The following is a 24036-nucleotide window of genomic DNA, read 5'->3' as shown; positions in this document are numbered from 1 at the left end:
AGTAAGCCCAGACAGATTGGCATCTAACATCCATGTTTTGCTTTTGTTTGTTTATGTGAGGATGCAATTGTAAGTCCCTGCAAGTTGGCATTTGCTTTCCTATGATCATATGTTGGATATTGGTATAAGTCCAGACAGATTGGCATCCGGTATCCAAGTTTCATTTTGTTTTAGGAGATTAGTATAAGTCCATTGAGTGGCCTCTGATATCCAGTTTTGTTTTAGGAGATTGGTGTAAATCCATCTAGTGGTATCCGGTATCCGCTTTTTGTTTGTGAGATTGGAGTAAGACCATTGAGTGGCATCCGGTATCATTTGCTTGCTTACATTATTATTGCTCATTGCCTATTCCAAAGGACACACTTGAATCATCTTCTATATGATTTCAAGAAGTGAACCTCCTAGGAAGTTTTACAATCCATCCTCATCCATTCATCCCCATTATGTCCTAAACCTTTTCACATTACTTTCAAACTTGACATAGATATTGTGCAAACATCTTCATGTTTTCAAATTAAAAACCTGGACCCAAGTCCTTGACTTTTTTCAAACCCCATTTCATAACACTTCTTTTGAATTAATCTTAATCATACTTTGACTCCACTTTCATAATCACAATCAATTAACTTCACCCATTCACTTGTTTTGGCTTTGTCCATTGTTAATCTTTTCATGCATTAGCCATAGGTTTCAATTATCATTGTGGTTGATGTAAACCTCACCCTATCCTTAGTGAGTCGACAGTAAGACTTCCGTACTGAAAACAGGGCTAATCCCTCTAGTACGTCGAAGCTATCCTCGCATGGTGGATGTTGGTCTTGGTCGAGTTTTCTCCCATTGATAATGAAGAGCCTCAGTGCTATTGTTTAAAATTGAATCCACCAACTTTTGGAAATCTTTTAGCCGAACTACGGCGTTTTGATCCTTACCTTTGATGGAAGGTACGTAGGCAGCGGGTTCATCCGTTCAAACCCAATAATAAAATTGTATATTCTTTTCTCACCATCCCAATCATGTTTGCACAATGCTTATGTCATAACAAATAACAATTTAGTACAACAAGTGTGAAAAGGGCTCCCTAGGAGTACCTAGGACGTAGTGGGTGCCTAACACCTTCCCATTGCGTAATTTACCCCTTACCCAGACTCTCTGATCTTTTATTAGTTTTCTACGTGTAAAACTTCTTAGGCTTTTGTTCGCTTTTTAGCCAGTCCTTTGGATAAATAAAAGTGCGGTGGCGACTCGAAAATCATTGTATGCTTTGCTTATGGTTTAATCGATAAATCATATAGCGACGAATACACCGCTACAGTCATTCAAAGTGTGGATGCTTGCACTATCTAACCCCATATACCAACGGAGTGCAGCACCTGTCAGACTATCCTGGAAGTAGTGAATCAGCAACTAGTCATTATCTGTTTGGGGGTCGTCATCTTGCGGGCATACATCACAAGATGACTAAGTGGACAAGAGTTCCCTTTGTACTTCTCAAAGTCAGGCACTTTGAATTTCACCGGGATTTTCACATTGGGTACCAAGCACAGTTCAGCAACACTCTTCCCAAACAGATCTTTGCCTCTTAGTGTTTTCAATTCCTTGCGCAACTCAAGAAATTGGTCTTTCATCTCGTCCATCTTCTCATAAACATCAGGGCCCTCAGATGGCTCGGAATGATAGATGGTGTCTTCTACACGTGGCAAAGTGTACACAACGGGAGGTGGCACAGACATGACCGCGCTAGATGCCGCCATGGAAGCAAAAGTAGGAGCGAAACCTTCTGGCACAAAATTAGGTGGCATTCCCCAAGAGAATCCAGCAGGCAGGTTCGGAGCGAAGTGGGCAGTGGCAGGAGGCACTGTAGAGGTAACCACTTCAGAAATAACTGTCCTCGCGGGAGGAGTTACGGGTGTCGGAGAAGCTTGGCTTTGGGCAGCAAGAACTGACTCCATCATGGCGGTCAGCCGGGCAATCTCCTCTTTCAAGTCTCGGTTCTCTTACTCAAGGTGCTCCATGATCTTTTGACGATGAGCTCTGGTGTTATACCGGTTAGTCAGCTTGGCTAAAGCACAGAAGAACACCAATCAGACACCTGGCAAAAACCTGCTTATGCAAATGATACATGAAATGCAATGCTTGATTATTTTTATTTTCTAAGGAACTTACTATATCATTTTCAAATATATAAAATTGAAATGGAAATTGCAATAATTTGATATGACCAAAAATCTCTTTTTATTTATATAAATCGGAAGGATTACACTGAGTATAATTTCAGAAACCAAATGAAAAATACAAGAGAAAAGGAGACTAATCATCCTAAGGATCCCTAACAACAGTGTCAGAAGATCTGACTGAAGGGGGTTGGTTACACAGAGGGAAGGTGTTAGCACCCAAAGTGTCCTAGGTACTCCTAGGGAGCTCTTTTTGTGTGCATATGTATTTTGTACAAAGTGATGTTTACAAACAAATAGAATGGGGGGATGAGAAAAGAATTCATTAATTATATTTTTATGTTTGACAATACCTTCAGTCTTGTGCCTACGTACCAACATAAAAATGAGGGATAAAAACCTTGTAGTTCGTGCTATAAATTCCAAAATGAGTGTGTTGGTTTTAACAAATTTTAAGTTTGAAAGGCACAAAGGCCTAAAATGGTTTGAACGAGTTAGTTCTTTTTTTTTTGAAAATCTAAGTCAAGTATAGTTAAGTTTATTCATAAGTTTGAATGAAGAAAATAAGTTTGAAAATGCAATGACATAAGGCCAAAGTTTCTATCCTTTTTTACAAAAGTGGTCAAAGTTTAGAACAAAAATAGTTCACACAAAGAATATTTTGAAAATGGAGGGAGAGATTTTGAAATTAAAGAAATGGGGAGAAGATGAAGAGACTACCCTATGCACAAAATTTAAAAGTTTAAAGTTGAAAAGATCTGACCAAATGGGAGCAATCCAATAGACAAGTATGTCAATAGAAACCCATAATTCCCTTGGACTTTTTTAGAATCAAGCAACATACAAATGCACAATTATATTGTCTTGAATAGCAAGGCATCAAATAAAGATGGCCTCATCCAAGCTTATCCACTTCAATGATCTTCTTCAAAATAGCTCATGCAACAGATGAATTCCACAAGTCACAGGTTCAACATAACAGCTTCATAATGATCAATGTTGTAGATGAACTGGAGAGATTTTGAATGATGTATCAGATGAACTTCAAATTACAAACATTTGGTTCTTCACAAATTGGCATTGGCCAAGTCAATTAGCAAAGGAGTGTTGTCTAATTTCTAAGTCCAATTGGGCAAGATCAAACCAACAGTCCACTCAAAAGTCTTTTAGGGTTTTTGTTATTATTATGTGCATTAATGATCAAAGATCAAACAAGCAAACAAAGTGGCACAAAACAAAATTTATCACACAATATGGTCCAAATGGACAAAGTAAAAATTACATAAACATAAACAATTAGAATGATATGTATAATGGCAAATGAAATAAAGTGCTAAAAGCAAATTGCATTAAAGTAAAAGCTTCAAGTTAAAAGTTAATAGTTAGTAAGTTAGTAGTTAGTTTTATTTTGTTTTTGATTTCAAGACATTCTTTGGAGAACACTCAACCCACTTGCCACAAGCATGGATCCTTGAACCAAAACATCTTCCAAAGGAAGGAAAGAAAGCCAAGTTTCCACACAATACCATGGAAGAGTGGAGACTTACAATCTCACTAACTAGAATGCTTATGCCTTTTATGTCACAAAGTTAGCGCTGTTAAGCAATCTTAATTTGACTTATGTAGAAGTCACAACTATTTGAGGTCGGGAAATAGACTTTTGGTGTTAATGCATGTTGGAGACATAGTATTGAGAATTATGCTCATTAAACATACCACACACAAAAATATGTAAAAGGTGTGGCCTAATCTCACCCATACTCATGTTAATCTTTCAATCAACTAACATTAGGACTTTGAGATGTCATTGGCCAAATGGAAATGAATGAATGAATAAGGGGAATTAGATGAAGAGGGAAAGGGATGAATGAGATCACAAATTGGTCAAAGGAGGACGTTTACCAAATTAATATTATTCATTCATTTTGGGAGATGGAATGTACATTCCATCAATCCCCTAAATCCAATAATATTAACTTGACAAAGTCAAATCAACCTTGACCAAGGTCCAACAACAAATGAGAAACTCAATTAAGTCAATACAAATGATCAACACAATTTAAATGACATTTATTCAATTAAAAATAGTAAAATAATGCATTAAATTTGAATATGTTTTGTCCAAATCCTAAAATCTCATCAAAACACCAAACAAATGGCCATGAGATTTATCATAGGTCAAACAAAGGTCAAAGGACCTTGGAGAAAAAATTTCATAATTTTTGGACACTTAAAAATATTTTTAAACAATTAAAAACAAATGAAAAATCAATTAATTCATGAAAAATATTAATAATGATCCAAAAAATAATTTTAATTCAGAATATGAAAGAGAAAAATATTTGAAATTTTTGTTGAAAGTCCCATATTTTTTGGATCAATATTAAATTTATTATGAATTATTGAAAGAAAAGGAATTAAATGGAAATTCAGAAAATGCTAAAATACGTGGACCACCAGATCTCCCTCATTAATTGAGGTGGCAAATCTGATGATCCAAAACACGCGTTCCACCAATCCCTAGTCAAACGCGCTACAAACGTGGTATTCACAAGGAACAGCTAAGATTAAAACGTGGAAGTTGGATCCCATGGCTCAGACTCAAGATACATCATCACCGGAGCCAGAGCTCCGGTTGTCTTCTCCGGTGAGCTTCACCGGATTGGTCAACATGAACCATCACCAAAATTCCAAACAGGGACATGATTTTAAAGAGAAAACATCACTGAGCATGAATATCACCTTCAATTCTTCCAATTCCAACTATATTGAGAGATATGTGAAATTGAAAAATGAGGTTCATGATCTTAGTTGCTTCGATTTGGCCTCAAAGCAACTCAATCTTCTTGCCTATATTGGTAGGATTTCAGACAACACAAGAATCAATAGAATTGAGCAAGAATCAAGGAGAATCGAAGAGTTCAAATTTTTTGCAAATTACTTTCAATGGAGGTCTGAGCTTGCTAGATCTTGATCTGAATCTTGCTTGGCTTCACTTCAATTACTTGTAGGAGAGGAATGTAAAGGCTTAGAATCAATGGACTCCTGGAGAATTGAATTCCAAAACAATGGAGATTCAAGCTCAAATTCAAATGAATTTATCAGGGTTATCCTCTTAGAATGAAGGGTTTTCAATGGGGATTCAAAGCTGGCACAATGTGTGTGTGAATTCTGAGCATAAGGGCCTCAATTTATAGAGAAATCAAATGATATTTGCACACTCTTTCCACTTTCCAAATTTGGTAAAATGATGATGCCATGCTGCATGGGCGCGCATAGGCCCATGGAATGATGGTTTGAAAGTCCAAATGAATGATCAGATGCTTTGGAGATGGATTGGATTGCAAGGTACATGTGCATTGTCACTTGAAGGTTGATTCATGCCAATGATATCAGCCTGTTTAAGCCATGCGCATCCTATGCATTTCTCATCCAAAATGCATGAATTTTAGCTCTTTGGAAAGGTGAGATCAAGAGGAACAAGTTTGATGTTGTACACTTTTTCATTTGGATCTTGTAACTTGGAGATATTTGAGGTGGAAGTTTGGAAAATTTTGACATATCAAAATTTTTCTAAGTGTCAAGCCATATGTCTCAATATTCCACCTTGCTTAACTTTTTATGGGAGCTTCAAATGAGAAAATTGTCTTCATCAAAGTTGTATACCTCTCAAAGACCTTCAAAATGGTCACCAGTTTCATGACATTTAGATTTGAAATAATAGAGTTATGAATTTTTGAAGTTTGGAAAAATCACTTGATCAATGGTATAGGTCAAAAGTGACCTATAATGTAGCCTCATATCACATGCTCAAAAAAGTTGAATTAGCTCCCACTCCAAACATCAAATTGAATTAGACACATTGAATTTGATTTTGAAACTTGGAAATATTTCATCTCATAAAAATTGAGAAAGTTATGGCATTGGGAAGTTGACTTTCAAATTAGGGTTTAGACAAAATGACCTATAATGTTTCAACATAGAAAATGATTTTACAAGAAAAACTAGCTCTAGGTCTCAACATGAAAGTTGTTTGGAATGTCATTTAGAGTAAGTTTTCTCTTGGAATTATTTTCATATGGTGAAAATTGTAGGAGATAGGGTCTAGGGAGACCTAGTTTTGATCAGATGAATTCATCTGGCCAACCACCATCAACCAACTTACTAATTTCCAATTCTATTGACTTTCTTGGCTCATGGTAAATCATATATGCATAAGATGATGATATGTGAAGTGTCCTTTGAGAAATTTGATCAATTGGTGAGATAGCTTGTTGGAGAAGTTACTCAAGATACCCAGTCAAACTAGGGTTTCCAAGGCAAATCACCCTCAAACTCTTGAAGCAAACTTGATCAATATAACATGTAGAGAACATTGGGACTCATATATGATTCTTATAACTATTCTTGAATCAATTCTTGATTGTGCGCTTTGTTCATGAGGGTCTCAAACCCTAGATGTGATCTTGATGAATCAATGAGATCATGCCCTTCCTACAAAAGAGTTAGACAAATACAAAGACATATGTTTTGGTATTTTGGTTAGTGAAATGATAAAATAAAAGTATGATATAATCACAAGGATGCTTGGTGATATCTCTCAAAACAAACCCAATGCAAGAGAGGGGTAAGGAGGATGCCAAGATGTGATCCCAATGCTAATGCTTATGATGAAAATGCATGAGGGATCTTAGGGTCAAAATTGGGGTCTTACAGATTCAACATCTTTGAAGGAAAACAAGATTGGAGTGAAGGGGCTTAGGAAGAAGAAAACAAATGAATATGAGCATTTTTTTTTGGAAACTAGGTATGTAAGAATATTGCACCAGGTTTTAATTCATATATTAAATACACATATTTAATTGTGTTTTCATTTTCTTACTTTACCTAAATGTATTTTTATTTCTGCTTTAGCTGTTTAGATGATAAGGGTCATCACAATGTGGATTACACGGTAGTTGAAAGTCCAAGCTGAAACAATCAGTACATGATTTGTTTAGTAATTACCATGGTTTCATATGTTGATTGTGTTCTCTTATAATAAGATCTTAATTTTTTTTGCTTCTCTTTGTAGGTTATAAATATCATACCACATCCTTCTTTGCTACAAAACACAAGAATCAAAATAGTCAGTGTGGGTCTAAGTGGCTTATCAGCCGCTTATTCATTAGCTAGGCTTGGTTATAAGAATATTACAGTTTTGGAGAAACGTGACACAGTTTGTGGCATGTGTGAATCAATATAAATTGAAGGTATGTCATAGTTTAGCTTCACACTGTACCTAGTTCTAAATGGTTTCGAATCACATAAAATGTGATCCATGTGATCACAGTTATGGTTGCAGTTTGTAATTTACAACTACACATTGAAGTGGGAGGATAAGTTCTTGCTACAAGCAGTGCTCTGGTCATCTTTCATTTGGAGAAAGAGACGGGTTCAGCATTAGAAGAAATGGATTCTCACAAGATTGTCGTTGTTGATCCTTCATTAGAAGAATATCTTGATATTAAAGTTACTGATGATTATGTATCTGTTATGTCACTTACATTGGAAATTCAAGTTAATACTCTCTCGATAATTTTATAATGCTTCTAATATCAATTAGACCATATAGATTGTTCCATTGTTCGCTGATTTGAAATTTGAATGATGTTGTTGTTAATTCTCATTGTGATGCTGAAAGGATCATCCAACATTGGTAGTACAGGTTTTCATATTTACGTACTCTCGAGATGAAGTGCATTTTTTGGTCACAAACATTTCTGATGACATTTACCAGAAAATCTGTTTGTATTGACCACTGTCTTCCGCTGTTGGGTGATATGTTTCAGGCCAATGTCCACCACACCATAAGATATGCCATCCATAAATCACCCTGGACCAATAAGATTACTTCATGCACTCCCACACACCCCTACGATTTTCAGACATTTTTCGACAAGTGAAAAGTATGTGCCACCTTGCTAGAGCAGTATTTTGGTGGCTTTGGTCTTATTGAACTTCCTTCTCCTTCTGGTTTGTTTAGAGCGACTTTTAGCTTGTGGGTCCACCTTTTAAGGAGGTGTTCAAAGACATTCTTTTAGCATTGTTTTGTAACTGTTAACACATGTTAATGCACATTGTTTATTGATAATGCGAAACATCCTATCTAAAATCTTTTTCATATGATACAAGTTATTGCATTAACTATGGACTACCAATGTTGTACTTTGTTTGCAAACTATAATGAAATTTGTGTAGGTTAGGGTATTGACGAGAGAAAAGTGAAAACAATATCTGTTTCAAATTATGTTTGGTCACAACTTTCAGAAATTATACGCCCGTAATGCTGATTTTCATCAAGGTTGCTAGACGATAACTGGGTGAGCTTGTCAGAAAGCTTGGTGAACTCGTGCTTCCCTTGATAATCCCAATTTTATCCCAGGGTTTGAGTGACCCTGACAGCAACAGAAGACAAGTTAGAATAATTTACGGTGTTCAAATTAATAAAAAAATATACAATGGACATGTGAGAAAACCAATAACTCATGTTATTTGATACAATTATAATTTGCATTGTTTGCAAGGGTGTTTGTGTTGGTATGAGTGAAGTGATGGCAAACACTGGTAAGAGTCAGTTGATGATCTTCATGACTGATCTCATATCCACTATTCAGACTGCTCTTTATGATATGTTTGTGTATTTTAATGAGCTCTCCTATTTTTAGAGTTTTTTAGTCTGCATTATGCTATATTTAGATAAATATTTTTAGAATGAGCTTGCAGTTTGTGAGTCAGTGGGCCTAGCCTTCAGCACTCCGTACAAGGTTGTCATCTTTTATCCTTTTTGCGTGATTTTAGGTGTTCAAGATTTTGCTTGTGGCGTCTGAGATTAAACCTAACTGTTTTACTATACCTTATCCCTGCAAAAATTGCAATTCAGAGTGCTGGTCTTCAAGCTATTAATGAGATCGTTCCAACTCTTTTACATGCATCGGAGAATTATAAAACGTCTGACACTGCACTTGACGATCTTAAACAAATTCCGAGGTAACATGTGCAATGCTGTTATTATCATAAGCCCATGAATAATGGATATATTGTTTCTACCAGCTTCTTGTAAATTGACTGATCTATTATATTTTCTTTTTATATTGTAAGAACAAGTGCAATCTTGCTTCACATTCTACCCAAAGTGGTTCATCCTCCATTGTTATATAAAATATATTTATATACGAAAAACATACATTGTTGATTAAAGTATACTTATATATGGAAAAAATATTTTTGTTATAAACGAAAATAAATTTAATAATGATCTAAATATTGAATAATAGAAATTTATCGATCTTTTTTTTAAATATATGAAAGATTAAGAGAACTTATTAAAAAAGATTTAATAGATATTTAAAAATTATATTCTCTCTTCTAAAATAATTCTCTTATTTATAAAAAAACAAAAATAAATAATTTATCTTATATAAATTTGAATAATTTTTATTTTAATCATATTATTTATAATATTATATTGTTATTTATCTTTAATCTTCTACATTTATTATTATTTTAATTTAAATTTATTATTATTCCTAATTTTTTTTTAAATTTTTTATGACAATTTTCAAACAAATACATGTTGAAAATCATATCCTATTAAAAAATTAAAACTTATGCCGTGAATTTGTTACTACTAGTTTTGTCTTAAAAACCAGAGATGGTCGAATTACTTGACACGTGTAGATTGTTGTTAACGGCAATACGGAACGGTAACTCTCTACACTCTAACCTGAACTTTATCAGCTTCGGTTCGTTGACGAGCCTGAGCTTCGGAGTCTCGTTCGTTCAACTTCTCCCATTGGTTCCCCTCACACTGCAAAAAAGCTCATTGAACCAGTTCGAAACTCCAGTCATCAAAGTCACTGTGTCACAAACCCTAATTCCCCCTCCTTTTTCATCACCTTCGATCTTCTCTTCATCGATCAAGTGTTAGCTGGTGCCAAATTTGTGTAATTCACAGGAAAGTCTCTAAAATGGATAACAATTCTTCTTCCGTTGTGATCGTGGGTGCATGCATCCCATGATTGGTAATGCGGGATCTTTGATCCATCTATTTGTCGCGATTCGACTGGCTGGTGGTCGCGCATTCTGTTAATCTGAGGCTTTTTTTGATTAGATTGATTTGATTTTCTCATTGATTATTGTTAGATTCAATTGATCTCAATTGTTCTATATCTGGTCCAATTTAGTGCTTTGCTGTAGTTAATTTTGCTTGTGAAAGGGAAACTATGGCGCAGAGTAATTGGGAAGCTGATAAGATGTAAGTGTGTTCATTTATGTTTGATACAAAATTAGTAGTTAATTGATCCGTATAGAGAATTTCATTTAATATTTATTGTTGTCTTTTTCTGTTAGGCTTGATGTTTACATATATGATTATTTGGTGAAGAAAAAGTTGCACAATACTGCCAAGTCTTTTATGACAGAAGGGAAGGTTTCTCCTGATCCAGTAGGTGAGAGTTCGTTAATGTAGTAGTTTAGTGCTATTTCGTTTACCTGATTATTTAATTATATAAAATGATTAGTTAGTGTCTATTGCTAATTAGGGAAAGGATTCTCCCATGTCACATGATAGTTTGATTCAATCTAAGCCCTTAATTTTGAGAGATTTTGAAATAAAATGGTCTGTTGTCGTGTCAGTGTGTGTCGCTTGGGTGGAATATTTATAGGTTAATTATAACACAATTGATTATAGTTAACACTGAAAATGCAGCAATTGATGCTCCTGGAGGTTTTCTTTTTGAGTGGTGGTCTGTTTTCTGGGATATTTTTATTGCAAGGACAAATGAGAAACATTCTGAGAATGCTGCAGCATATTTAGAGGTACCTCTCATCTCTTCATTTGGCTTTAATGGCACTAGATACAGAAATGATTCACAAGCCTTCACGTAATAGTTAGCCTTAACCTAAATGATATTGTTTTTATCTGATTAAAATAAATAGAGTAGTGATTATATACTCTTTCCTAAATTGCAGACTCAGCAGATTAAAGCGAAAGAGCAACAATTGCAAATGCAGCAGTTGCAATTAATGCGTCATGCTCAGCTGCAAAGAAGGGATCCTAATCAGCCTCCCATTGGAAGTCCTCTAAATGCTATTGCTACAGAAGGAGTGCTAGGGCAATCTACTGCCACTGCTTTGGCTGCAAAAATGTATGAGGATCGGATGAAGAACTCTAACCCTATGGATACGGAGACATCCCAACCACTTTTAGATGCTAGAATGGCCCTTTTGAAATCAACAAATCATCCTGGGTAATTCTATTTTAATATTTGCATTGAACTTGAAATATATGTAAGTAGTCTTGTACATGTTTATGACTTTTCTGCCTTTTGCCCAAACAGTCAGATGGTTCAAGGAAATTCAGTAAATGTGACAGCAGCTTTGCAGCAAATGCAGGTTCGAACTCAGCAAATCCCTGTATGTGTTTTCTTTGCTTGGTCTTGCATTCACTTCCTTCTTTTTTTTCCTCATTCCTTCCTTTATATGTACTCTATATTTTAAGGTGTTCATCTCTAATTTTTCCTCCTCAGCAGGATATCAAAAGCGAAGTCAACATGGGAAACATGCAGAGATCCTTACCTATGGACCCTTCTTCAATTTATGGGCAGGGTGGAATGCAGTCAAAGTCTGGAATCACAAATGCAGGTTTGAACTACTGGGGAAAAATGAATTTAAAGAATATCCGAAATTTTAATGTACTAAATTTTACAGCACTTTATATCATGTAAAACAGGCAACAAAACATGATACTTGTTTATTTTGCCTGTACAGTTTTGGGTGTCTGCATGATTCATTTGTCATAAAGTTCTTGAAGATTTTTATTTTTATTTCATCAATTATGATTATAACAAAATCTCCACACAATTTCATCAAATTATCATCTTTCTAGGTTTCAATAGTTCTCTTCTCCATTTTCAGGATTAAATCAGGGAGTTGGTGGTCTCACATTAAAAGGATGGCCCTTAACTGTGAGTTCTGTTATGAGCCTTTAGTTCACCTTTACATATTCATCAATATATCTGATCTGGTTTAATCAATAACCATATTAGGGCATAGAACAAATTCGACCGGGTTTTGGAGCTCAAGTTCAAAAGCCTCTCCTTCAGAGTGCAAATCAGTTTCAGCTTTTGCCACAACAACAACAACAGCAGCTCCTTGCACAGGTACATGCACAAGGAAATATCGGCAATTCACAAGTGTATGGAGATATGGATCCACAACGATTAAGGGGATTAGCTAGGGGAGGTTTGAATGTGAAAGAGAGTCAGCCAATTGCCAACGATGGGTCAATAGGTTCTCCAATGCAATCTACTTCATCTAAGGTATCATTTATTCTATGCAACTTGCCTGGCTTCATGCTACATGAACTTGATAATTACTCCGTGATAGACGAATAGTTTGCTTTATGCTTTTTGCTATCCTGAGCATTGAATGATTTGGATGTGTTTGTGGATGATCCATAGGTTATATTTTCACATGAACAATTGTTAGGATTAGAGAATCATAATTAGTTAATTCTTTTAGAGCCAACTTGATAGCATGTGGACCAAAGAAGGGATGACCGAAGAAGCCCACAATGATAAGCCCAAAAGAAAGATCATTAAACCAAGATATCTAGAAGATTATGTCACTCAAGATGCAACAAATTCAGCTATGAGAAAATGAGCTGGCAGCTTATCATTGGATTCACCAAATCTTGCAAAGATTATTCTCTAGATTCTTCCTTTTGAATGCATTCTGTCACTATCAGTTTGTTATGTATTGCTTATAAATAGAATGTTTAAGGAATGAATAAAATAAGCAAGTTTTCATACCAATCTCTCTCTTTCTCTTATTCTGTGGAGGTTCCTAGTCCTCGAAATCTAGGTTTACTATCCTTTTTCCTAACAATTTTGGTGCTTTCATTGTCCTCCTTCCATGGCTGACGGCACTCGTTCGAAAGTTATCGACGATGCCATCGCACGATTAACATCAAATCAAACCACTCTCACCAATTCCCAAACACTCATGGCCTCCAAAATTGATGACATCCTCGTCAAACTTTCTGCCCTCGAACCGCCGTCGCATTCAGCTACATCAGGCTCTTCATCCCACAACTCCAACAAACCTCACCGTATGAAACTCGATGTACCGCGCTTCAACGGCACCGATGCAGTGGGTTGGATGTTCAAAATCAACCAATTTTTTGAGTATCATGCTACCCCAGAATCCGAACGTTTGACGATTGCATCCTTCTACATGGAAGGCCCAGCCTTGGGATGGTTTCAGTGGATGTCAAAAAATGCTTTGATCCCATCGTGGACATCATTTCTACATGCACTGGAAGCTCGTTTTGCACCATCTGAGTATGATGATCCAAAGGGGGCGTTGTTCAAACTCACGCAGAAAGGGTCGGTGCATGATTACTTGACGGAATTCGAAACCCTAGCCAATCGTATTGTGGGGTTAGCTCCTTGTTTTCTCTTGAGTTGTTTCGTTTCCGGACTCGTACCGGAAGTTCGTCGGGAAGTTCAGGCATTGCAACCGATATCTCTGATTCAGGCGGCTGCTCTGGCTCGTTTGCAGGAAGAGAAAATCAACGAAAGCCGTCGATCCTCACGATCCAAAGGTATTCTTCCTACTCCGCCTACAACCCACCAATATTTCAAACCACCCCCCGCTAGCACCACCAAAACTTCTCAACCTCATTTCAAACGCCTCACTCCATCTGAGATGTCACTACGGCGTGAGAAGGGATTGTGTTTTAACTGCGATGAGAAGTTCAGCCCGGGCCATAAGTGTGCATCAAAGTTCTTTGTGTTAATAATGGAGGAAGATGAACACCTCGGGTCCGACAACAGCGCATCTGAAATTTCCCTTACCCACGATCCTGACCCGAATCCAGACCAAGCACAAATCAGCTTCCATGCCCTTTCGGGTAACCTTGCCCCGGAAACACTTCGCATGGTGGTCCGGGTCTCCACCCAGAATGTGGTGATACTGATCGATGGTGGTAGTACCCATAACTTTATCCAAGAGAGGTTAGTCAAGTCACTTGGGCTTAAGGCCCAACCCACTTCATCCCTTAGGGTTATGGTTGGTAATGGTAACGAGATAGAATGTCATCAGATTTGCCCCCAAGTCCGGATACATATCCAATCACACACTTTCATCATTGATTTACACGTGCTCCTTATTAGCGGTGCGGATATTGTGCTAGGAGTACAATGGATGAAATCATTGGGACCTATTTTGACGGATTACAATGACCTTACCATGAAGTTTCTGCAAAAGGGTAAGATGATTGAATTGAAAGGAGAAAGAGATGGTGGTCTTCATCACATATCTGCACAACAAATACGCCGTCTCCTTCACACTGATGGCGCTAGCGCATTTTTCCATATCCAGGTTGTGAATCCTGAGCCCCCTTCACTCCAAACTACCAACCCTCAAATCCAATTACTTCTTCGCAAGTATACTTCCCTGTTCCAGACACCCTCCACTCTTCCACCTACCCGTGACACAAATCACTCTATCCACCTTTTTCCACAAACCAAACCTGTAAATGTCCGTCCCTATAGATACCCTTATTTCCAGAAACAAGAGATCGAGAAACAAGTTGATGCAATGTTGCACAATGGTGTGATAAGGCCCAGCACTAGTCCCTTCTCCTCACCTGTTCTCCTTGTTAAGAAGAAAGACGGCTCTTGGAGGTTTTGCGTGGATTACCGCGCACTGAATGCCATTACTATCAAGGATCGATTTCCAATTCCAACAGTAGATGAGTTGTTGGATGAATTGGGGGGCGCTGCGTGGTTTACTAAGCTTGATTTGCTACAAGGATATCATCAGATTCGAATGCAAGAAGATGACATCAAAAAAACTGCATTTCGGACACACCAAGGACACTATGAGTTTAAAGTGATGCCATTTGGCCTCTGTAACGCTCCTTCCTCTTTTCAAGCTACTATGAACACCATTTTTAAACCGTTTCTGCGCCGGTTTATCATTGTGTTCTTTGACGACATATTAATCTACAGTACCAATTTTGAGGATCATTTGATGCATGTAGAGCAAACTTTTCAGGTCCTAGAAGCTGGACAATTTTTCTCAAGCAATCCAAGTGCTTATTTGCTCAACGTCAGATTGAATATTTGGGGCATATTGTGTCACAACAGGGGGTCGAACCAGTCCAGGAAAAGGTTGCAGCAATTCAACTATGGCCCAAACCTACTACTATCAAAGCTCTCCGCGGTTTTCTGGGATTAACAGGTTTTTATCGTCGTTTCATCAAAGGTTATGCAACCATTGCTGCTCCTTTGACTCAATTGCTCAAAAAGGATCAATTTGGATGGTCACCTGAAGCGCAATTGGCATTCGATGGTCTCAAACATGCTGTTAGTCATGCACCAGTATTGGTTCTTCCTAATTTTACGTTGCCATTTACTGTTGAAACGGATGCTTCTGGAATTGGTATGGGGGCTGTGTTGTCCCAACAGAACCACCCAATTGCCTTCTTTAGCAAACCTTTTTGTCCTAAAATGATGCGAGCTTCAACATATGTGCGTGAACTCTTTGCCATTACCTCCGCTGTTAAGAAATGGCGTCAATACCTATTGGGTCATTCATTTGTCATTCTCACTGATCATCGAAGTTTGAAAGAACTCATGTCTCAGATTATTCAAACCCCAGAGCAACAAATGTACCTGTCGCGTTTGATTGGGTATGATTACACGATTCAATACCGTTCTGGCAAAACTAACGTTGTGGCTGATGCTCTTTCTCGCATACCAGAGGTGACTTCTGCCGAATTCCTCTTCTTGTCTGTGCCCAGTTTCTCTTTTTTAAAATCCCTGAAGAAGGAACTTTTACAACAACCCGAGTTCAACACCAAACTGCAACAAATTCATGCCAACCCCACTAGCAGTCCAGATTTTAAGGTGGCTCATGATCTGATTTATTACAAGGAGCGAATATGGTTACCTCGAACCACTCCTTTCATCCAACTTTTACTTGAGGAGTTCCACAAAACCCCCACAGGCGGTCATATGGGCGTTACCAAAACATTGGCACGCATCAGCCCCAATTTTATTTGGACAGGAATCAGGGAGGATGTACAACGCTATGTTCTTACTTGTTTGGATTGTCAACATTCCAAATATGAAACAAAGTTTTTCCTAACACAACTCATAACTGAATTCATGACCGAATTCTGACAGAAGGGAAGAGGAGAGAATTGGGCCAATACAAGGGAAACCCAGCCTATATTCCTAAATACAATTATCGTCCCCTACATACTTGACTATTCTTTCACGCGACTACATTCTATTTACATATTCACATCTAATATTTAGTTCCTCTCAACATACAAATGGCCATTTTAGAATTATAATAAATACTTTATTTACGGTTGAAAACAAACACTTTATATCCATTTGTTGATAGTTTTTGTTTCTAATATTTTTTAAGCAGATCAACATGCCACAGATACAACAGTCCATCTCCCAGCAACAGCAGGATCCTTTACACCCGCAGCAACTGGGTCAGGTATTTTTTTTTGTTGTGTTTGCCTACAAATGAGCTGTGTTATTTTGACACAAAATTGACTAACAAACTTGACAACAGTTACGATGGTTAATGTAGTTCAAATACATTGTTAATTACGTTCAGTAGATGTTTAATGATACGATCCCACATGAGAAGGTGGGCTCATAGGGACACCTTTCACATCAGTTGTCCAAGCCTATATTGCGAAGAGTTTTTGTTAAGAGAACAAAATGGGAATATCCACATGGCTGAGAGTGAGAAGAGGAAATGAGAAGCGAATTGTATAAGGGAATGATGTGTTATAAGGATTCTGAGTGGAGAGAGAAGGGTATGAAGGAGCTTAGCTCTATGGACGATAGAATCTTGTGTTTTCCTTTAATTTTCAGAAATAATACATTCTTTATCTTTTTTTTTTAGTTTATTTCATCTATTCTGCATTTTATGATTCTGAGTTTGCATCAAATGGTCTGACCTGCTCGATATGTGATGGAATCAGCAGTTCACAAAAACGACAATCATGCCTGTACAATGGAGGCAAGATTAGAAGTACTATGAAAAGGGACGAGTAACATCAGAATGATGCTAATAGAAAAGCAAACGAAGCAAAAGGAAAACCAGGAGTTACTGATTGTGATGCTAGCGAAAAGTAATCTGATTGAGAGAAAAAATGAGGAGAGTTCCGTTGACAAGGGAGGGACGGCAGAGAATAGCATCTGCAAAGGTGAACAAAACATTGGAAGAGTTCAACCAAACTGTTCCAAAGGTGGAGAAGCTGAAGGAGAAGCAATCAAACACGAGAGAAGAGGAAAGGAGCGGTGGCCAAATTTCTGTGAAAAAGAAAACAAGGCTGACAACATTGGCTCCTCGTCACTGAGTACATCATTATGTCTCTTGTTGTCACCCAAACCAACAAATCTGAACATGGTGGTGACAATAAAGATGCTAAAGCCACCGAATCTGGATCTTCCGTGAACAATAAGAAATTGCGAGTTAGTCTGCCACTGTTAAAGCCATTGGAGAAAAAAGGAATCATGAGCTAGTATACATTGTCACTATCTCCGCTGAAGCCCGCCTACTTTGTGGCCAACTCCACCGGAGCCGTCTATTTCATCGCCATCAAGGAAGCCACCTTCCGGAGGTGCACTTGCGGTGGTCTATCCACAACCTCAAATGAAAAAGGCATGTATATGTGCAACGATGAAGAAGCCCATTTTAGGTGAGAAGGTACCTTTCGGGACTGTTTCAGCTCATAAAGTTCCAGATGAGGCAGGGGAAAAATGGGTAGTTTGTGAGCTGCGTATCATTTTAAATCTGATGGGCAGACCAAAATAGCTCTAGTTTATTGGAAAAAGAAATTACAACTTTTAAAATAGTTAGCCACTGAAGCCAACCCAAATTGGTGATAATGATAACATATGGATTCAAGAAAAAAGGGGGCCTGGTTAGCCCAAGTGTAATTTTAACTTTTGTGGGCTTGCCCCGGGACAACATTTATGTTGGTGGGTTGGAGTCACATTTATGTGATGAAGTCACATATTTATGTGAGTAATTCTTTCTTTTCGATTTACTCCAAATTTAGGGACATCAAAATTGCAAGGTTACTGTTTGCTAAAACATTTGTGATGGATTTTAGTTCTTGGAGCATTGCGATATCAAGGTATGTTAAGAATGGCAAGGTAGTGAATGCTTGGAGGTTTCTAATGACATAAGAGTTTGGGTCGATAGGGAACTATCACACCGACCCTCATCGGTGCTTGTGGTGATCTTATGGATTTGGAGGTGAGGGAAGCAGTTCATGGGTATGTTTTTAGGAATATTGGTAAACTGTGTAATAAGTTTATGATGCCTTCCGATCCCTTGATTGGCACGTACCGAAAGTGATGGATATTGCATCGTGGAACTCTTTGATTTTCAACTTTGTAGAACATGGGAATGCTTTTAAAGTTCAGGAACAAATCTCAACTCATATTTTTGGAGTTAAGCTCACATATTGGTTCAATATTGCCTTCCAATTGTTGTGGAGTCTTGGTGACAACTTGTGCTTCACTAACAGATCCGAGAATTGATTTGGAGATTTCCTCATATTCACTTTAGTTTATAATTGAAGTAATGATAAAATACTACAACAACAATCAAACTTTATTCATAAAGCGGGTTGGCTACATGGGTTAAATTATGTCATAATGTTCTATCAAGACCTATCTAAGACCATGTTTCTATCCAATTCGTTAATCTTGATATTTTTTTAATAGTTTTTCTTATAGTTTTTTTAGTTCTTCCTCTACCTCTAGTGTTTTGATTCCTCTCCATCTGACCTACTCTCCTTACAGCAAAATCTACAATCTACATGTCCAAACTATCTAAGTATATTTTTCACTATCTTTTCTACTATAGGTGTTACCCCAACACTTTCTCTATAATCATTTCTAATCTTATCCTATCTAGTCTTACCACACGTCCAACGCGACATACTCATCTCTACGCATTTATTTTATTCTCTTGTTGATTCTTAACCGCCCAACATTCTATCACGTACAACATCGCATGTCTTACCGTTTTCTGATAAAACTTTCCCTTTAATTTGAGTGATACTTTTGTGTTGCATAAAATCCCCGAGATTTTTCTCCATTTCAACCACCTAGCTTAAATTAAATGATTTACATCCTGTCTTATTTTTCCATTGTTTTGTATTACAGACCCAAAATATTTAAACCACATGACTTGTGGGATGCCATGGTCTCCAACTTTCACCTTTACATTAGAAACACTTCTCCTTTTACTAAACTTACATTCCATATACTCCGTCTTGCTTTATGCTTAGGCGAAAGCAATATGTTTCTAAAGCTCGTCTCCAAGTCTTCAACCTCTCATTTAAATCCTCCTTCAACTCTCTAAGTAGGAATACATCATCTGCAAAAAAACATACTTCTCGGTGCTAGCTCTTGGATGTGTTCGGTGAGTACATCCAAAATCAAAGTAAAAAGGTAAGGGTTTAGGTTTGAACCTTGCTGGAATCCTATTTTAATGAGGGGGATCGTCCGTCTCCCCATCATGTGTCCGTACACTAGTTGATACATCCTCATACATATTTTGGACAACTCAAATTTAGACAATTCTAACTTCTTTCTTCTCTAGGGCTTTTCATAAAATCTTTCTAGGCGCTCTATCATACGCCTTCTCCAAATAAGTGAAAATTAAATGCAAGTTTTGCTCGTCCATCTGATAATGCTCCATCACATGTCGTAGTAGATATATCGCTTTCATGGTCGACCTCCCAGGTGTAAAACCAAATTGATTATCATTAACTTGAGTCTCTTTTTTTAGTCTCCATTCAATCACTTTCCTATAACTTCGTGGTACAACTCATAAGTTTAATCTCACTATAATTTGCATAATTTTGTATATCCCTCTTGTTCTTATATATTGGAACTAAAGTGTTTGTTTTCCATTTATTTGACATTTGCTTTGACCTTATAATTTCATTAAATAGTTTGATGAGCCACTCAATGCCTCTATCTCCAAGAATTTCCACATTTCAATAAGTATGATGTATGACCCAACCACCTCACTTTTACTCATCCTTTTCAACGCTTTTTAATGATGAAGTACATTAAGAAAATTGTCAAACTGACGAGTGTGGAGTGAGAAAGGGAAGACACAACACTGTTGTCGGCTCTTTTCATAGAGATATTTGTAGCAGATGTTAAGGGGTTATTATGCTGTTGGAAATTGTAGAAATGAAGCATTAAATATATTGGGTGCTCGAAACGAGCTTGTTGTTCTTTGTGCTAAAGCAGTGACACTGAGGTGAGAAACCACAGGAGAAGCATCCAAAAAGAGGGACCAAACCAACAAAGAGGCAATGAAGGGTATATATGATCAATGATCTTTAAGCAGACAAAATGGTAGACGCAATGCTGAGAACAATTTATCATTCAACAAGAGGATTTTTTAATTGAACCTGTCATTAAAAAAAGCCAAAACAACACGCATTCCCAAACTTTTGGGAACTCGGTAGCGGAAGTGATCGGTAGTTCAAAGAGGATCAAAAGAAACTCTTGATACCATGTTAAGAGTTGTGGTTGAGCCTAATTTAACCTTATGAAATCGACTTGTAAGGTGAGGATTGACCCCACTTTTAAACACATGTTTAGGCATGTAGTACTCTTAACACCCCCTCACTCTCAGGACTGGACATTTGGAGTATGGATATAAATGGCAGGTGGCCCAATAGCGGACACTCGATAGGAGGTGGCCAAATGGATTTTTAAACCAGACTGAGAACAATTTGTCGATTCAACAATGAGGTTTTTTTTAATAGAACATATCAATATGAAAAGTCAAAACAACACACATTCCTAAACTTTTGGGACTCAATAGCGGAAGCGATCGGTAGTTCAAGGAGGATCGAATTCGAAACAATCTCTAGATACCATGTTAAGATTTGTGGTTGGGTCTAACTTGACCTTACAAAACTGACTTGTAAGGTGTTGATTGCCCCTCTTTTAAACACATCTTCAGACCGCATATTGTCCGATGTGAGAATCTTAACACCTCTTAACACTCCCCCCCTCACGCCTAGGACTGGACATCTGGAGTGTGAATATAAGTGGCGGATGACCCAATAGTGGACATCTGATAGCAGGTAGTCCAACAAATTTCTAATCCAGATTCTTATACCATGCTATGAAATGTGGTTGAGTCTAACTCAACCTTACAAAACCGGTTTGTAAGGTGAGAATTGTCCTCACTTATAAACACATGTTCAGACCATATATTGTCCGATGTGGGACTCTTGACAAAAACTAAGTGGAGTGTTTAGTTTGTCAAACTCACAACAATGGAATTGGGATCCTGGGATAAGAGACTTGGTCTTTCACTACTATTGCACAAGGAGAGTTACATGCTCTGTTAAGAGTCTAAGTCCCAATGACAAGTCTGTATTTCAAAAGGGGGGCAATGATAGGATCTCACATCAGAAGGTGGGCTCAGAGGGGCAGATCACACATCAGTTGTCCAAGCCCAGCCCATATTGTGGAGTTTATGTTAAGATAAATAGAGAGGGACAAAGTGAGAAAAGGAAACAAGAAGTAAATTAAGTAAGGGAATTATGTTATAAAGATTCTGAGTGGAGAGAGAAAGGTATGAAGTGGAATCATACAATTCGTTATAGTCATAGAACATTGGTTCTTTGAAGGCGCTTTGTTCTGTAGACAATAGAATCTCATTAGGCGCTTTGTTCTGTTGTATACATCTTTATCTTAAATTTTTTATGTTAATTTTATCTTTGTTGTATTTAATGATGCTAGGTTCGAATCAGTTAATGCATATAACAAGGTGTTGCAACTCATTAACCATCTACGAAACACAATTAACCACAACGTTCAGGCGTATACTTGAACAAAAGTTATTGTTAATACATTTCATGTATATTTGAAAACCTCAAAATCATGTATCGAATCAGTTATCATATGTATATTTGAACACCTGAAAATCATGGTTAAAGACATTCAAAGTTGTGGTTAATTATGTTCAACGGATGGTTATTGGGTTGCGACACCTTGCCATATTTATTAACCATCTAATGAACTTATTGGATGGTTATTATGACTATCACATATATTTGAACACCTTTATTTGAACACCTGAAATTTATGGTTAAAGACATTCAAAGTTGTGGTTAATTATGTTCAACGGATGGTTATTGGGTTGCGACACCTTGCTATATTTATTAACCATCTAATGAGCGTAATTAACCACATATTTGAACGGCGTTAACCATCCAAATTGTTCAGTTTTGTTGTCAAATTTGTGTGTCAAACTATCATTTCTCTTTACAATTATATATGACTATTTCCATGCTATATTATAGAATAACCGAAAAAGGAAAGGGCCTACATCATCGGGAGCTGCCAATAGTACTGGCACAGGAAATACACTTGGCCCTTCTAATTCTCAACCATCAACTCCATCTACTCATACTCCTGGTGACGGAGTTGCTATGGCAGGTAACTTGCAAAATGTTACTGGTGTATCCAAAGCTTTGATGATGTTTGGTACTGAAGGAGCAGGCGGTCTTGCATCTTCCACAAACCAGCTGGTAAATCAACTTGCATATTTTGTAATATTCAATTGCTTTTACTCTGCATGCTGAAGTTGCTACCGTTCCCTCTCAAGACACAGGTCATTAAATTAAATACTTATGATTCTCTCTTAATCAAGCTACACTTATCTCTACTTATAATAGCATATAAAATAAATACTAATTGATATTACTTTCTAATTCTAATCCAAATAACAAATATTTGAATTTGATTATTTAATTCTAACACTTCTCTTCAAGCTAAAGCTTGTTACAATGGGTGGTTGTAGCATAGACATTTATGCTTGTCGGAGGATTCCAAAGGTGGCTATGGTGGTTTCGAAAAAAAGGTCTCTCTTGAGAAGGCGCGGCTGATTGAATCACAGCTGGATGCGGAGATAAACAAGCTGACGAGAAGGAGTGAATGCACTGGATGATGAAGGAAGAGGAAATTTGGCAGAGAATTTGTAGACATGCTGAAAGCATGACACAACAGTGGAGAACATGCTTAAAAACAAATTTGCCGAAAAACGTTTCTGAGAAATGGAGGCAGATGGATGCTTCAACAACTTTCCAAACGTGCTGATCTGGCGGAAGCACGTGGGGAGGAATACAACATCGAGATAAAGACCGTCGTGCTCACCAGAGGATTGCGCGACAATATACTGTTGTGCACGGTTGTGGGTCACACTAAATAAGGGGCCCATAGATTATAGCACAGTTGGACAGAACATACTTCCAAAAAGAAAAATGCATAGCAGCCTTAAAAAACACCATTGAATAAGCACTAATCTAAAAAGTTGTATATTCTAAAAATACTAACAATCAATCTAGAATATCTAGAGGTTTATTTAGTTCTAACAATAAATAATAAACTGTTTAGGAGGTTTAGGAGGGTGTAGGAGGCTCAGGAATAGAGATGCATAAACATAGGAAATATGATAGGATTACATTCTTATTTAGTTTTATATATATATATATATATATATATATATATATTATATATAATATATATATATATATATATATAATATATATATATATATATATATATATATATAGTTGTTGAAACCTTTTCATTTCAATAAAAAAATATTCAGATTTAAGTTGTTATTAGAGTTCGGTTTAAGATCTGTTGGACCACCTGCTATCGGGTTTCTGCTATTGGGTTATCCACCATTTATATTACACTCCAGATGTCCAGTTCTGGACATGAGG

General features: G+C 37.1%; 1 protein-coding gene across 6 annotated transcripts in view; it reads left to right on the top strand.

Annotated features, from left to right (window-relative positions):
* The first annotated feature begins 9882 nt into the window (after window positions 1–9882).
* Window positions 9883–24036, top strand: part of LOC127098600 (transcriptional corepressor LEUNIG_HOMOLOG) — a 29314-nt gene continuing 15160 nt past the window's right edge. The window contains exons 1-10 of one of the 6 annotated variants that reach the window (XM_051037230.1): window positions 9883–10467; window positions 10563–10660; window positions 10921–11030; window positions 11184–11461; window positions 11552–11606; window positions 11741–11855; window positions 12129–12178; window positions 12260–12532; window positions 16659–16736; window positions 22609–22836. In XM_051037230.1, the coding sequence (XP_050893187.1) occupies window positions 10436–10467; window positions 10563–10660; window positions 10921–11030; window positions 11184–11461; window positions 11552–11606; window positions 11741–11855; window positions 12129–12178; window positions 12260–12532; window positions 16659–16736; window positions 22609–22836 (1317 nt within the window). In that variant the 5' untranslated portion in view covers window positions 9883–10435. Of the gene's footprint in view, window positions 10468–10562; window positions 10661–10920; window positions 11031–11183; window positions 11462–11551; window positions 11628–11740; window positions 11856–12128; window positions 12179–12259; window positions 12533–16658; window positions 16737–22608; window positions 22837–24036 lie in introns of all 6 variants that reach the window. The other 5 variants (XM_051037226.1, XM_051037231.1, XM_051037227.1 and 2 more) reach the window with 5 other exon arrangements.

Source organism: Lathyrus oleraceus, chromosome 6, assembly GCF_024323335.1.
Source record: "Lathyrus oleraceus cultivar Zhongwan6 chromosome 6, CAAS_Psat_ZW6_1.0, whole genome shotgun sequence".
Lineage (NCBI taxonomy): Eukaryota > Viridiplantae > Streptophyta > Magnoliopsida > Fabales > Fabaceae > Lathyrus > Lathyrus oleraceus.
This window is presented reverse-complemented; position numbering and strand designations above follow the sequence as displayed.